The 14,326-nt window shown below is 43.7% G+C and overlaps 1 protein-coding gene across 1 annotated transcript in view; it reads left to right on the top strand.

The window, feature by feature from the left end:
- Positions 1-628: 628 nt before the first annotated feature.
- CRLF3 (cytokine receptor like factor 3) overlaps positions 629-14,326 on the top strand; it is a 28,623-nt gene continuing 14,925 nt past the window's right edge. The window contains exons 1-4 of the mRNA XM_081181465.1: positions 629-823; positions 9,823-10,030; positions 11,556-11,643; positions 12,497-12,674. Of these exons, the coding sequence (XP_081037591.1) occupies positions 713-823; positions 9,823-10,030; positions 11,556-11,643; positions 12,497-12,674 (585 nt within the window). The 5' untranslated portion in view covers positions 629-712. The remainder of the gene's footprint in view (positions 824-9,822; positions 10,031-11,555; positions 11,644-12,496; positions 12,675-14,326) is intronic.

The following is a 14,326-nucleotide window of genomic DNA, read 5'->3' on the forward strand; positions in this document are numbered from 1 at the left end:
TGATCATGGAGCTCAAGAAAGTAAAATCTCTCACTGCCTCCATTTCTTCCCCTTATATTTGCCAGGAGGTGATGCTTAAAAAAACATACAGTGGTACCTCAGGTTAAGTACTTAATTTGTTCTGGAGGTCTGTTCTTAACCTGAAACTGTTCTTAACCTGAAGCACCACTTTAGCTAATGGGACCTCCCGCTGCTGCCACGCCGCCAGAGCACGATTTCTGTTCTCATCCTGAAGCAAAGTTCTTAACCTGAAGCACTATTTTTGGGTTAGCAGAGTCTGTAACCTGAAGCGTATGTAACCTGAGGTTCCACTGTATTTACATTTTGAACTCAGTAAATGTATTGATCATTGCATGACGCATGCATGCATCACTGAACATTTTTATAGCAAAATAAATAAATAAAAACCCAAGTAACTAAGACTCCCGTCTTAATTTACCCATTGTCTCAACTTCCTCTCCGTCCCCCGCCCAGCGATGCCTCTGCGAGAAAAACCGAGCCAGAAAAAGATGGGGGCACGAGGCCAGGAAGAGGAGAAAGGAAAGCGGGGCGGGGCGGGGCGAACCCCCCCAGACCCCGCCCTTTTCCTGCGCCTGTCGACGGCGCTGGGTGCCCGGATGCCGGCCGCTTCCGGGTGTGAGGCCGTTGCCAGCAGTAGGTCCGCCCGCGGCCTGCGAGCCTCTCTGTCTCTCTCCCCGCCGACGGGGACGGAATGGAGACGGAGGCGTTGTTGCTGGAGGCTCGCGAGAGCGTCGAGGCGGCGCGCACCTACCGCCGCGAGCTGCAGCAGCGCCTGAAGGGGCTGCAGCTGGCCCGGCAGCAGGTAACGGGGGCGGGTTGGGAAAGCGCTGCGGAGCCCCTCTCAGGCTGCAACTGAGATACCCCTGCCGAGGGTCGGGGCAATTCGGTATGGTGTCGGTATTGCCCCTTCTCTACTCCTGACAGAGCTTTTTGCGCCTTCTCTGCAGCGACGGCTGCTGTTCCTCCCGAGGGCGCCAGGAGGAAACGTTTTTATCTCTCTCTCTAGCTATTTATTTGGCTTTTTTGAACATCCTTTTAAACGTGTTTGCTAGGCGGGGCTTATTAGTTTGTTCTGGGTTTTTGCGTTGTGTTTTTTGTTGTTCTCTTTTCTTTTCGTTTTTTGAATAACATTGCTATTATTATTATATTTTCCAAGATTTTTAAAGCAACGTACTTCCATATATATATATATGGAGGTATATATATATATATATGCTATATATATATATACACACACACACACACACACACACAGACATAGGCGCCGACTCCATGGGGCTTGAGGGGGCCCGAGCCCCCTCAAAAATTCGTTTGGGGGGCTCTGCCCCCCCAATAATCTCCGGCGCCCCTCCAGCAGAGCGCAATCGCCGCCGCTCCCCCAGCCCAAAATGCACAGGGTCGGGCTGCATGCCTCCTGCCCTCCCTCCCGAGCAAAAGCTCCACCCAATTTCCTTCGGAGCTGATTAATAGGCGCAGCACGCTGTCCCCTATTCACTCACGAGGAGGCGGCGCCACTTTATTTGCATATTCATGAGCTTATTTATTATTCATGAACTTTCCCGGGCCCCCCCAATATTTTTTATAAGTCCGCGTCCCTGCACACAGACAGTGGTACCTCAGGTTAAGTACTTAATTCGTTGCGGAGGTCCGTTCTTAACCTGAAACTGTTCTTAACCTAAAGCACCACTTTAGCTAATGGGGCCTCCTGCTGCCACTGCGCCGCTGGAGCACGATTTCTGTTCTCATCCTGAAGCAAGGTTCTTAACCTGAAGCACTATTTCTGGGTTAGCAGAGTCTGTAACCTGAAGCGTATGTAACCTGAAGTGTATGTAACCCGAGGTACCACTGTGTGTGTGTGTGTGTGTGTGTGTGTGTGTGTGTATATATATATATATGTTCATGTTTATATATGTTTATATTTGTCCAGTAGCACCTTAGAGACCAACTAAGTTTGTTCTGGATATAAGCTTTCGTGTGCATGCACGCTTCTTCAGATACCAACATTTTCCCATTCATCTTGACACCAAATTCATCTTGTCTGACTCCCCCCCCCCCCCCGGTTTCCTTTTTTTTTTTTGCATTTCTTCCCCTTGCATACAATTACTTTTCCAATTCATTTTTTTTAATTCTTATTTTTTAACTAAGATATCAAATTACTTCATAAATGCTACACCAATCCTGCTAATCTTTTAACATATTTACAGTGTTCTTTGACATAATCTATAAATTTTATCCAATCTTGCTTGAGTTTCTTCTCATCTTTTTTTGAATAACTTTTTATGGGGTTTTATAAAACAAGAATAATGTTATACAAATAAGTATGCCAAGTTTTCTCATGTCATTTGTATGTCATAAAAAATAGCATAATAAATATGGAGTAATATCAACAACATATGGTTCATTATTGGTGGTCAGTGTATAAGTTCTTGGTTCATGACCTGGTTTAAACAAAGGGGAAATAGGATAGAACAGAATCTTATTCTTTTTGTAGGAAGAAAAGAGGGGGAAAGAGGGGATGGGGGGAAATGGTAAGTGGGGTGGTGTCGGGTGGTTATGTTGTGGTGTTGTTCTCGTATTGAATTTTTCATGCCACAAACCACCTTGGTAATCTTCGGGTGAAGGGTGATATACAAATTTAATAAATGATGATGATGATGATAATCAGTGCTTTTTTTCCTGGGGGAAAGGTGGGGGAACTCACCTTGAAAGTTAGTTAATTATGGGCCTAGTGCCCCCCACACACATAGACACCCTGCAGGCGGTAGCAAAATATTAATATGTATGTGATTAAGGAACTTGAGCGAACAATGATATGGACCAGAAATGGCCACAACTTTATTGATTACAGGTATAGCTGGATTTTGGTCTAAGGTATAGGGTGTATGTCTGTTCCGGCCCCCGCAGATAATAATCATAATAATAATTTGATTTTTTTAAAAAAGGTAAGGGAACTCAAGATGCCCTGAGTTCCTGTTCAAAAACCCCACTTATTATTATTATTAATAATAATAATAGGCATCATCAGTGTGCTCTTGTGCCATAGCCAAGGGCAAAACTGGACATTATGTTGCCTGGGTCAAAGACTCAGTTTGGCATCTAAGAGCAATAGCTATTCGGGGGGGGGGGGGAGTTGGCTGAGTTTCTTGCTCCTAGTGAAGCTTGCAAAGGGGCTCCATTGAGGCTTCCATCCATGGATATCTATGTAGCTGGCTGCACATTTTTTTTTTTTTGTATTTTGAAAAGAAGTTCTTGCTTGTTTTGGTTATGATCAAGAACTGCAAGCATGACCCCTATAGGAGCTAATTTTTAATGAGCTCAGACAGCTCCTGCGTGTCTTAAATAGACAGGAATTAAGTAGGTCTTAGATCTGCTTGCTGACCTCTTCCAAATGTTTGAAAACGTTTTTGCCTCTTTAGAACCAGGTTAATTAAATAACTCTGAAATTATATAAAATACAAACATAAATTATAAAAGCAATTTCACTGAATATGCACCTCACTGTAGTAACGGTCATAGAGGTAGCCGTTTTAGTTTGTGTTGCTGCAAGAAGTAACAAACTTATCATTAAATAGGGACGCATGAAATATTATCCCCACTTGCAGGAGGATTGTAATCAGTGAGATTAGGGGGGAATTAATTCCCAAAAAATTCAGATAGTGGACAATTCAATAAAAGCTCGAAGGTTTGCAAAAACAAGCACAGTGAATCTTCTCTTCATAGCAGACGTGACAGGTGAAACACAATCAACTTTGCAATACTGGGTTAATTAATATCTGCAGTGAGACAGGAAACTCTTGTTTTTGTACAGACCCAAAAGAAACTCTTAATAAATTGTAATCCATCTGCTTTACATTGGAGCGCCCTTTGAAATCTCTTTGTTCAAGAATGCCCCCCTTATGATCAGCAACATAAATCAGATGGTTTTTGAATATTGCCATTTCCTACGCCAGATTTGTACTCATTGATTCTTTTCCAAAAGCCTGCTTGACCTATCCAGAATGTGCTGCCTTGTTGTAGCCTGGTTAAATAAGGGATTGGAGCTCCTTCCCAGTGAGGAAAGGGTTTTTGATTTAGAAAAAAATATTCACAGAACATAATCAGCTCACTGGGTTCACTGCCACTGGCTTGTGTCTGGAATGGCCAATGGCTTGTTTGACTTTAAAAGTGGATTAGACAACAGTATAGAATCATAGGAATCATAGGTCTATTGGTGTCTTTTATACATGATCCCCTAATGAAACCAACCTGTTCAGAGGCACAAGACCAGCTGCTATTAGGAAGTAGGCTGGCAAGCTTCCTTGGGATTCCTTGGTTGGTAGATCTTTGGTGGTCTGTTCCAGCTAGGCTACTCTTGCATGCAGACAAGACCTGCAGCCGGATACAAAGGGTTAGTTTGAGTGGGATTTTCTTCCAAGGAAGTTGGTGTTGAATTTCAGCTTTAGGAAATGTCTAGAACAATGTAACAGTGTCATCATCAAGGTACAATCTGGAAAAGTGCCCACTGTTACATACAGGGTTGTACAACAGCCAGTCTTGCTTGCCACACTGTAAGCAACATTGAAAACATGCGTTGGTGGTGTGAGCGTTTAGGCGAGAGAGAGAAATCTGTACTGCACATACTTCATTCTAACATTTGGTTTATTGGTCTTGCCTTCTGTTTAGCCTAGTGTTGTGTGTGCACATTTAAGCTCAGTACTGTATTGAGAATACTTGCTTTGATTTCTTTGAGTTGTTATCAGGGCACATGTTGATATTTGGGTTATAGGGGCTCAAGGGCAGGGGAAGGCTAAGACTGAGTGATTGCTCTGAAAGCGTTATGCTCCTCTCATTCTCAATTATTTTTCTATGTAGCAGTGAACTTTAGCATAGCGGCTGAAATGCTTCCATAGGCTTACCCAACTTGGTGGCTCTGCTCTCTCTCTTACACGAGCCTCAACATTTGGGATGCAGTGGAGTATTTTGACCATTATGCATGACTGTAATTATTCTTGAAAGCTTTGGCTCCAAAGCCATAATTTTGTGAGCATGTATGTGCACGTCTTTCAAGTTCCCACAGTTGGATAGTCAGGGCAGATTGAGTAAAACTGATTCCTTTATGTAAAAGGAAAGCTTGGACATGCTAGGTGGTGGGTTCTGTGAAGCTCCCTTGCTTAAACATTAACCAAAGTTTAGGATTCAGATGACACGCTAAACTGTGATTAATTTCAGAAGTGAAATCTTCCAGAATTTGATTGGTAAATGAAAGCAAAACTTCTTGGACTGTTGTCTATTTTTGTCTTGTTGGCCTGTTAGTTCTGCGCCTCCAATACAGTGGTACCTCGGGTTAAGTACTTAATTCGTTCCGGAGGTCCGTTCTTAACCTGAAACTGTTCTTAACCTGAAGCACCACTTTAGCTAATGGGGCCTCCTGCTGCCGCCGCACCGCCGGAGCACAATTTCTGTTCTCATTCTGAAGCAAAGTTCTTAACCCAAGGTAATATTTATGGGTTAGCGGAGTCTGTAACCTGAAGCGTATGTAACCTGAAGCGTATGTAATCTGAGGTACCACTGTAACTGCTTTCATTTAGCCAGTATTTTCATGGCACTCTGTTTACCGCAGAAAAGGCAATATTTAACTACAACTGCTTATCTCTAAAACTTCTCAGACTCTTGGTGCCTGTTGCTGCCAATGTCTTCTCTTAGTGCCAGATAAATGTTTCCTGCAAAATCCAGATGTTATTTGGCCTTGTATTTGTGCATCAAATCTCTCTAATCCAAACAACTGTAGGTGGATCAGCATAGTTACTTCCATTGTTGATACTGTTCAGGCAGTGAGATAGCCATATGTTGACTTTAAGGCCAGGTGTTGATTTGAACCCGGAGAATGTCAAGGGCCAGTGTGGTGCAATGGTTATACAGTGGTGCCCCGCAAGACGAATGCCTCACAAGACGAAAAACTCGCTAGACGAAAGGGTTTTGCGGTTTTTGAGCTGCTTCGCAAGACGAATTTCCCTATGGGCTTGCTTCGCAAGACGAAAACGTCTTGCGTTTTTTGCAAGTTTGTTTCCTTTTTCTTAACACCGTTAATACAGTTGCGACTTGACTTTGAGGAGCAACTCATAGAACGCGGTGTGGTAGCCTTTTTTGAGGTTTTTGGTGATTTTTGAAGCTTTTCCAAAACTTTTCTGACACCGTGCTTTGCAAGACGAAAAATTCGCTAGACGAAAAAACTCACGGAACGAATTAATTTCGTCTTGCGAGGCACCACTGTAACATTGAACTTGGACTGGGGAGATTTAAGATCAGCCAAGGAGCTAACTGGGGCTGCACCCTTCTACCCATGTTCCTGGGCATCAGCCTCATTGAATTTAAAATGACTTGCTTTTGATTGGGCGCTGTGAATAACCTTGTGCTTTTTGGAGCATTCATGTTCTTGACCTAATCTTCCTTAGTCCAAGCTGTGACTAACATGCTCCAGGAATCCTGGGACAACAGAGCCTTTAGTATTGAGATTCTGTTAAAAACATGAATTTGCAGTATAGTTACCCAAGTTTTCAAGCAAGTCCACGTAACTCAATGGTCCACAATATTAGATAGAACACCTGTCCACATGGGCTTTTGGTCTTCATTTGTGGCCCAAAGAAGAGAAAACAGAACCAACTCAGAGCTGTAGCCTAGAGACACTTTTTGCTTGCCCCAAATGTGCAAGCAAGAAGCCTCTTCTAATGAAATGTAGCTGCCTGCAGGCAGTGTTTTTTACGCCCGGGCAAGCTGGTATCTTAGATGGCATCCTGTTCTTAATCAAAATCCTGTTCTCTGATTAGCCTTGGCATTAACGTTTCTGAATAAGATACAGTACTTGCCTTTTCTGACCAAAGTATTGGACCAGTGCAAAAAGGATCCCTGACACAATTGATGGATGTTACTTTTTCTCCACTCTGCTTCTGCGTGCTGCATCCCTCTTCATGCATAACTTCTCATTCATGCAAGTGCCTGCTCATAAAATCATAGAAATGGAGGGGGCTGTATTATAGACCGTCTTGTGTGACTGCCTGCTTGATGGAAGAAATCTAGAACTCTAGAGAACATTCTGGCTGAGGCTTATGAGAGTTGGACTCCCAACAACCTCTGCAGGATCCCAGATTGCCCGTCCCTGACCTAAAGTAAATACTGTATTTTTCGCTCTATAAGACGCACCTAGCTTTTGGAGGAGGAAAACAAGAAAAGAAATAATTCTGAATCTCAGAAGCCAGAACAAGAGGGATCGCTGTGCAGCGAAAGCAGCGATCCCTCTTGCTGTTCTGGCTTCTGGGATAGCTGCGCAGCCTGCATTCGCTCCATAAGATGGACACACATTTCCCCTTACTTTTTAGGAGGGAAAAAGTGAGTCTTATAGAGCAAAAAATACGGTAATTTTTTTCTTGCCCATAAATTTTATATGCTGTTTGAACTGTTTCCTTTGCTAACTTTTTAAAAAAGTGTATTCTTTCTATTCCAATGTGAATGTAGCTTTCATTATTTTTAACCTTGGTAAACAGCCCTGGAATCTGTTTCAGTGAAGGATAATATATGCGATTAATTTTTAAGAGACCTTACACTACTGCAGTTGTGCTGTCCTGAGTTGCCGCATCAGTGGTTTGTTCCCCTAACATGGATGCTTTATTTATTGTGCTGGATAAATAATATACTGTACCAGCTGATAAGTTGAGATTTACTCATGCAACTACCTGGCCCTATGTCCCTTTTTTTGCCTTGCACAGCATGGTGGAGGATCTGGCCTAAAAGATCTATGGGGAGAAAATTGTGCTTCCCTTCTCCTTTTCCTGCCACTTCTGTTTTATGTATACTTCCTTTTTTTTCTGAAGCACTGAAAGAGCAAGTGAAGTCTTAACTGCAAGGGGACTTCAAAGTCCTTTGAATGTGGCTTAAAGAGGAAGTTGAGCTTTACATAATGGTAGAGCATCCTGTGTTTTTCTGAAGATCAAGAAGTTACATCTGGCTAACATCTCTGCAGCCTCTCTGATTGAGAGAAATGTTTTAAACAACTTTTCCATCTGGACCAGGATTGATTTCTCTCCTACTGAGTGGCTTAATTCTCTTTCCAAACCAGATTAAATTTACAAACTAGCTCTATTCTTTATCGTGTGAAATGGTTATTGCAAAATCATTTTGGCATCTTGCGGTGGTATTTGCCCTCAGAAAGTCTGTTCTGAAATTCAGCTGCTCTGCTTGGCATAAATTAGGCACGTTGCCGTACAATTAGTGCCAATTTTTAAATTTGCACCACTGGCTTCTCTTTACTTGCATCGTTGCATTGCTGATTGCATGAAGCTGTTGATTAAATGAGGGTGGCAGCAGCGGACCTTTCTGGAATGGATGAGAATGGCTTGTGCCCAATCACTCTCCCCCCCCCCTTTATGCCTGGTTTTCAGGACAGAAACTGCCCACACTGCTTTTCTCCTTAATGTAAGCAAGATGCTTTGTTCTGTTTTGTTAATCAAGGATGTGTGGGATTCTGGGGGGAAGTTCCGCCTAATTCTGTCATAGTCATTCTGCTTCCCCATTGCAGTGCAGATCCTTTTGATGAGCGATGCCAAGTGACATCCACAGGCTATGCCAGATGTGGTGTGGGAAGACCTATAATCAGCTCTCCTGTTTTCTTTTTTAAACTTTAAATTGGATGCAAGGAGCACCAAGTTCAATTGCAGCGACGAGAGGGGGAGATGCTATTCCTTCCTGTGCCATTTCTCCAGTCTAAATCATATTGTTAAAATAGTTTGTAGGGATCAGCACAAAATGTCAAGATGTCTGTGTACAGTGGTGCCTCGCAAGACGAAAATAATCCGTTCCGCGAGTCTCTTCGTCTAGCGGTTTTTTCGTCTTGCGAAGCAACCCGCTTAGCGGATTAGCGGATTAGCGCTATTAGCGGTTTAGCGGCTATTAAAGGCTTAGCGGCTAAAAGGCTATTAGCGGCTTAGAAAAAGGGGGGGAAGCGGAAAAAATCGCAAGACTCGCAAGACGTTTTCGTCTTGAGAAGCAAGCCCATAGGGAAATTTGTCTTGCGAAGCGCATCGAAAAATGGAAAACCCTTTCATCTAGCGGGTTTTTCATCTTGCGAGGCATTCGTCTTGCGGGGCACCACTGTATTCAATAACATGGGTTATGAAAATAAATGAATAAAATTGTAGTCTCACAAAGTGCTTACAAATGTGTTTACAGCCCCACTCCCCAAACCAGCTGTTAAACTGCCTGGGGAGGGGTATATGTCTCTTCCCCCCTCCCCATGGAGCTAACTGTAACTTTGAGAGGGGAGTGGTTTTTACTTTGGAGACCTTGTTTCTTAGATTTATGAATACAGATTGGGCTGTTCATTCTCGTTTTCTGACAGGTATAAATAATTAAATTGATGATGATGATTGTATTCCTGTAATTTTTCTCTATTGTACTACATGGTTTTGAGAGCTCTCCTGCACCCTGTGATGTTACTACAGCCATACCTTGGTTTTTGAACAGCTTAGCTCACAAACAACTTGGAACCCGAACGCTGCAAACCTGGAAGCAGGTGTTCCGGTTTGCGAACTTTGCCTCGGAAGCTGAACGTCCGGCGCGGCTTCCGATTGGCTGCAGGACGCTCCTGCAGAACGCTCCTGCAGCCAATCGGAAGCTGTGCCTTGCTTCTTGAACATTTCAGAAGTTGAACGGACTTCTGGAACGCATTCTGTTCCAAAACCAAGGTACAACAAATTCTGAATGGCAAGAGGCCGATTGGTTTTGGCCTTGACCTAGTTGGCCCGGCTTCTCATGCCTTTTGTCTCCTTCCAGATCAAAGAGAGTGCGGCACTGACAAGGGATGTACTTGAGCAGCATTTTAACGACTTGAAAGGGACCTTGAGGAAGCTTCTGGATGAGCGGTTGGTGTCCTTGCTACAAGAAGTGGATGCCATCGAAGAGGAGAGCATCAAACCATTGGACGAGTGCCGAAAGCTAATAGAACAGGGCGTTGGCACGGCTGATGAACTCCTCCGGGAAGGTAGGAAGCTATCTTAAAAACATGCCAGTTCTTTTTGAGCGTGGGGGCTCCCCCCCAAAACCCCACACTTGTTTACAGCACACATGCAGAGATTACACTGTCTTGCCCCACTCCTCTGCCAATGATGCCCCCTGCATCTTAGGTGACAGTTGACTGCTCCTGCTTAGGTACCAATATAAACATACAAGACACCTCCAAGCGATGTAGAATCTCAATTGGCTCCTCCCTTGGGTGGAAGGAACCAAATGCACCTATGATACCGTGTTATGCACTTGGAGCCTGTCCACATGACTGCCAAGCATGCAGGGTCTCTGATTGGTACACCCACACACATCCTTGGTGAGGGGATGGGATTAGCTGCTGCAAGACCCCCTTCACACATGCTTTCTATGCATGCGGATGTTTATGTGCAACACGCCCTCCACACACACAATAGTTACATTTCATTTAAGGTGCACATGGCATCAGCTAAGGTCATTGTGCTAGATCGGCCTTCCCCAACTCCCATCAGACTCAGCCAGCCTGGCCAATGGGCAGGGATGATGGCAGTGGCGTGCAGTGAATTTTTTTCCAGGTGAACAATTAAGGCCAGAGGCACCAGCTTGCAAGGGTTATTTTTTCTGAGGTGGGGGGACGTCATGCACGTGACGTCTTGACATCACATGTGTGAGCATCGCACCTCCCTCAGCCAGGCAGAAGTTTCTCTGGCTTTGGGAAGGAGATACCAGGCCTCTGAAAGGATGCTGCAGCCTTCCTTCCCCAAACCGGATGGGCTCTCTACAATAGAATTATAGAGTTGAAATGGATCTTGATGACCACCTAGTCCAACCCCCTGCAATGCAAGAATCTCAGCTATATCATACATGACAGATTACCATCCAACCTCTGCTTAAAAACCTCCAAGGAAGGAGAGTCGACCACCTCTCGTAGGAGTCCGTTCTTACTGTTGGAAAGTTCTTCCTGAAGTTTAGTCATAATCTCATTTCTTGTAAGTTGAATTCACTGGATCGGGTCCTAGCCTCTGGAGCCATTACATCTGTTGTAGAAATACCTTCTGATGCAGAATTGAATGTTGCATGTGTCCAGTTGCTGCCTCCAGGTCAGGGTTGCCTTTTCTCAATAAAAAAAAAAGGTCAAGGACTCCTGACCATTAAGTCCAGTCGCGAACGACTCTGGGGTTGCGGCGCTCATCTCGCTTTAATGGCCGAGGGAGCCGACATTTGTCCGCAGATAGTTTTTTCCAGGTCATGTGTCCAGCATGACTAAGCCGCTTCTGGCGAAAGCAGAGCAGTGCTCAGAAACGCTGTTTACCTTCCCGCCAGAGCGGTACCTATTTATCTACTTGCACTTTGATGTGCTTCCGAACTGCTAGGTTGGCAGAAGCTGGGATGGAACAACAGGAGCTCACCCCGTTGCAGGGATTCGAACCACCAACCTTCCAATCGGCAAGCCCAAGCCTCAGTGGTTTACACCACAGCACCAGTTTTCTCAATAGGAACCTCTTAATTTTTATTTTTTATTCCAGGAGAAACTGTCATCCATGGTGTAACAGGGGAGGAGAGTGACAAGCTTTGCAGCTTTACCAAAAAGGCATTGCATATTCAGCTGGATAGGTAAGAGCATGGGTAGGCAAACTAAGGCCCGGGGGCCAGATCCGGCCCGGCCCAATCGCCTTCTCAATCCGGCCTGCGGACGGTCCAGCAATCAATGTGTTTTTACATGAGTAGAATGTGTCCTTTTATTTAAAACGCATCTCTGGGTTATTTGTGGGGCATAGGAATTCGTTATTCTTTTTCTCCAAACTATAGTCCGGCCCCCCCACAAGGTCTGAGGGACAGTGGACCAGCCCCCTGTTGAAAAAGTTTGCTGACCCTGGGTAAGAGCCGTGAATTGAGGGTGGAAGTTTGATACTTGTAGTGTGACTGGCTGATAAAGGGTGTCAGGGCTTTCCCAATTTAGGACAGTTGATCTGAATGAGAAACGCCTCTTTTCTTTAAAAAAGGGTACAGTCTAGACCAGCTTTTCCTGACCCGGTGCCCTCCAAATGTTTTGGGACTGATGGGAGCTGTAGTCCAGAACATCTGGAAGGTACAAGGTTGGGCAACGCTGGTTTAGACTTCCCTGGCCCGTTAGTACATGAACTAGCAAGACTGGTGTTCATAGCAGCATTTAACCTTCCAACTCAAAGCACAGTCTGGTCATCATTTGAAATGCCTGGATTTCAGAAGAGATTACTGTGAAACTCGAGTAGGCTAAATTTTGGGTTTTGTAAAAAGCTTTTTGAGGTTGTGGAGATAATCAAATACATGTGCACTCTCTTGTAAATTCTGTCTCTGTAATCAAATCAAGAGCGCCAAACCTTTGTTGATTCTTTGAAAACAGTTGCTTATCAAGTTACTAGCAGTACTGAATAGTGTCTCTCTCTCTCTCTCTCTCTCTCCCTCTCTCTCTCTCTCCTCTCTCTAGTTTGCCAGAAGTACCATCCTTGGTTGATGTGCCTTGTTTATCTGCCCAGTTGGATGACTCTCTCCTTACAGTAGTGAGAAATCAGATCTTTAACCATGGGGCAGTAGCATCTCGACCACCAATACAGATAGAAGAGCTGATTGAGAAGCCTGGGGGCATCATTGTTAAGTGGTGCAAGGTGGGTGGAAAAGAGCCTTTTCAAGATCAGTCTCCAATATGCACCCACTTTCTTTTTGTTTGTGCTTTAATCACTTTCATTTAAGCGGGTGGCACTGTGGGTTCGACCACAGAACCTAGGGCTTGCCGATCAGAAGGTCGGCGGTTCGAATCCCTGCGACAGGGTGAGATCCCATTGCTCGGTCCCTGCTCCTGCCAACCTACAGTTCGAAAGCACACAAAGTGCAAGTAGATAAATAGGTACCACTCCGGCGGGAAGGTAAATGGCGTTTCCTTGCTCTGCTCTGGTTTGTCAGAAGCAGCTTAGTCATGCTGGCCGCATGACCAGCCAGTAAAGCGAGATGAGCGCCGCAACCACAGAGTCGTCTGCGACTGGACCTAACGGTCAGGGGTCCCTTTACCTTTAAGACAGTTTGTGATTATTGATTCTCAGGCAAGACAGATTGCAGTTACTCTGACCTCATAGACTGAAAGTCCAATCCTAACCAGGTATACTCAGGAGTAAGTCCTGTTGAATTCGGGGGGGGGGGCTTACTCCAGGGTAAGTGGGGTGTAGGATTGCAGCCTTAGCTGGCTATAATATTTTTTGCGTTCCATGTTTTAAAAAATCTGTCTTTTTCTGCTTTGCCTTGGAATGTTTTAGACAGTTTCTGCAGACTTCTTGAAGTTCTTTGCAAAACCAAAATTAACTTGCAGCATCTATAAGCAAAATCAAGAAGAAGGGTACAGAAAAGATGCCTTCCTCTCTCTGCATTGACCCAAATTATTCCCCTTTTGAAATTACAGTATATTTCATTGCTTCATATTTCATAGACTCAGGAAGCTTCTCCACAAATTAAAGACTTTCTCATGAATTCATATTACAAGTAGCAGTTTTTAACTCCATGATTGTGTGGCTTACAAATACCTACTTTGAGATGGTTCCCTAAACAGATATGCAGTGCATTTTTGGATAACTTTTTGCTTTAAAAAAAATAAGTAGCCAGCCTACATAGTGAGTGAAGACAGATATCTCGCTAATGATTGCAAACAGCTACAATGTTCACATATTGATTTATTTAAATTATTATTATTATTATTATTATTATTATTATTATTATTATTATTATTATTATTATTTTATTGCATCTTTAGGCCAAGGTTAGGAACATTACACATAACATTGCTGTATAGGAGAGCAGGATACAAATGCAATACAATAGTAACCACCCTCAACAACCCGTTAAAGAAAACACAACTCCATAAGGATAGTCAATGCAGTAATAAAATAGGACCATCATGTCACCAGCTGCTTCCTGGTCTTCTTTGCCTCCGGCAGGATTTATGCTGCAGTCAATGAAACTCCAGTGTTCAAGGGAGACTTTGGTGGTCTGCATGGCTTCCTTTTCCCTTCCTTGCGATTTCTTGCCATTCTTGACTGCCATTCTCCTTTGTTCCGTCCTTTTCCTTCTGAAACTTCACAGGTTGTTTGTTTATTTACTTATATGCCATTTGCATGTCAAAATAACTTCTAAGCAGTATAAAATAAATTACTTGTTTTGTTTTGTGTTTTAAAAACACAACATAATTAAATTTCACAATAAAACAATGCCCTCAATAAATCGTTAAAAACCATACAGTAAAAACCAGCCCTTTCAGAAGCATAGCAATTAA

The sequence above is a fragment of the Podarcis bocagei genome, assembly GCF_964188305.1.
Source record: "Podarcis bocagei genome assembly, chromosome: 2".
NCBI lineage: Eukaryota > Metazoa > Chordata > Lepidosauria > Squamata > Lacertidae > Podarcis > Podarcis bocagei.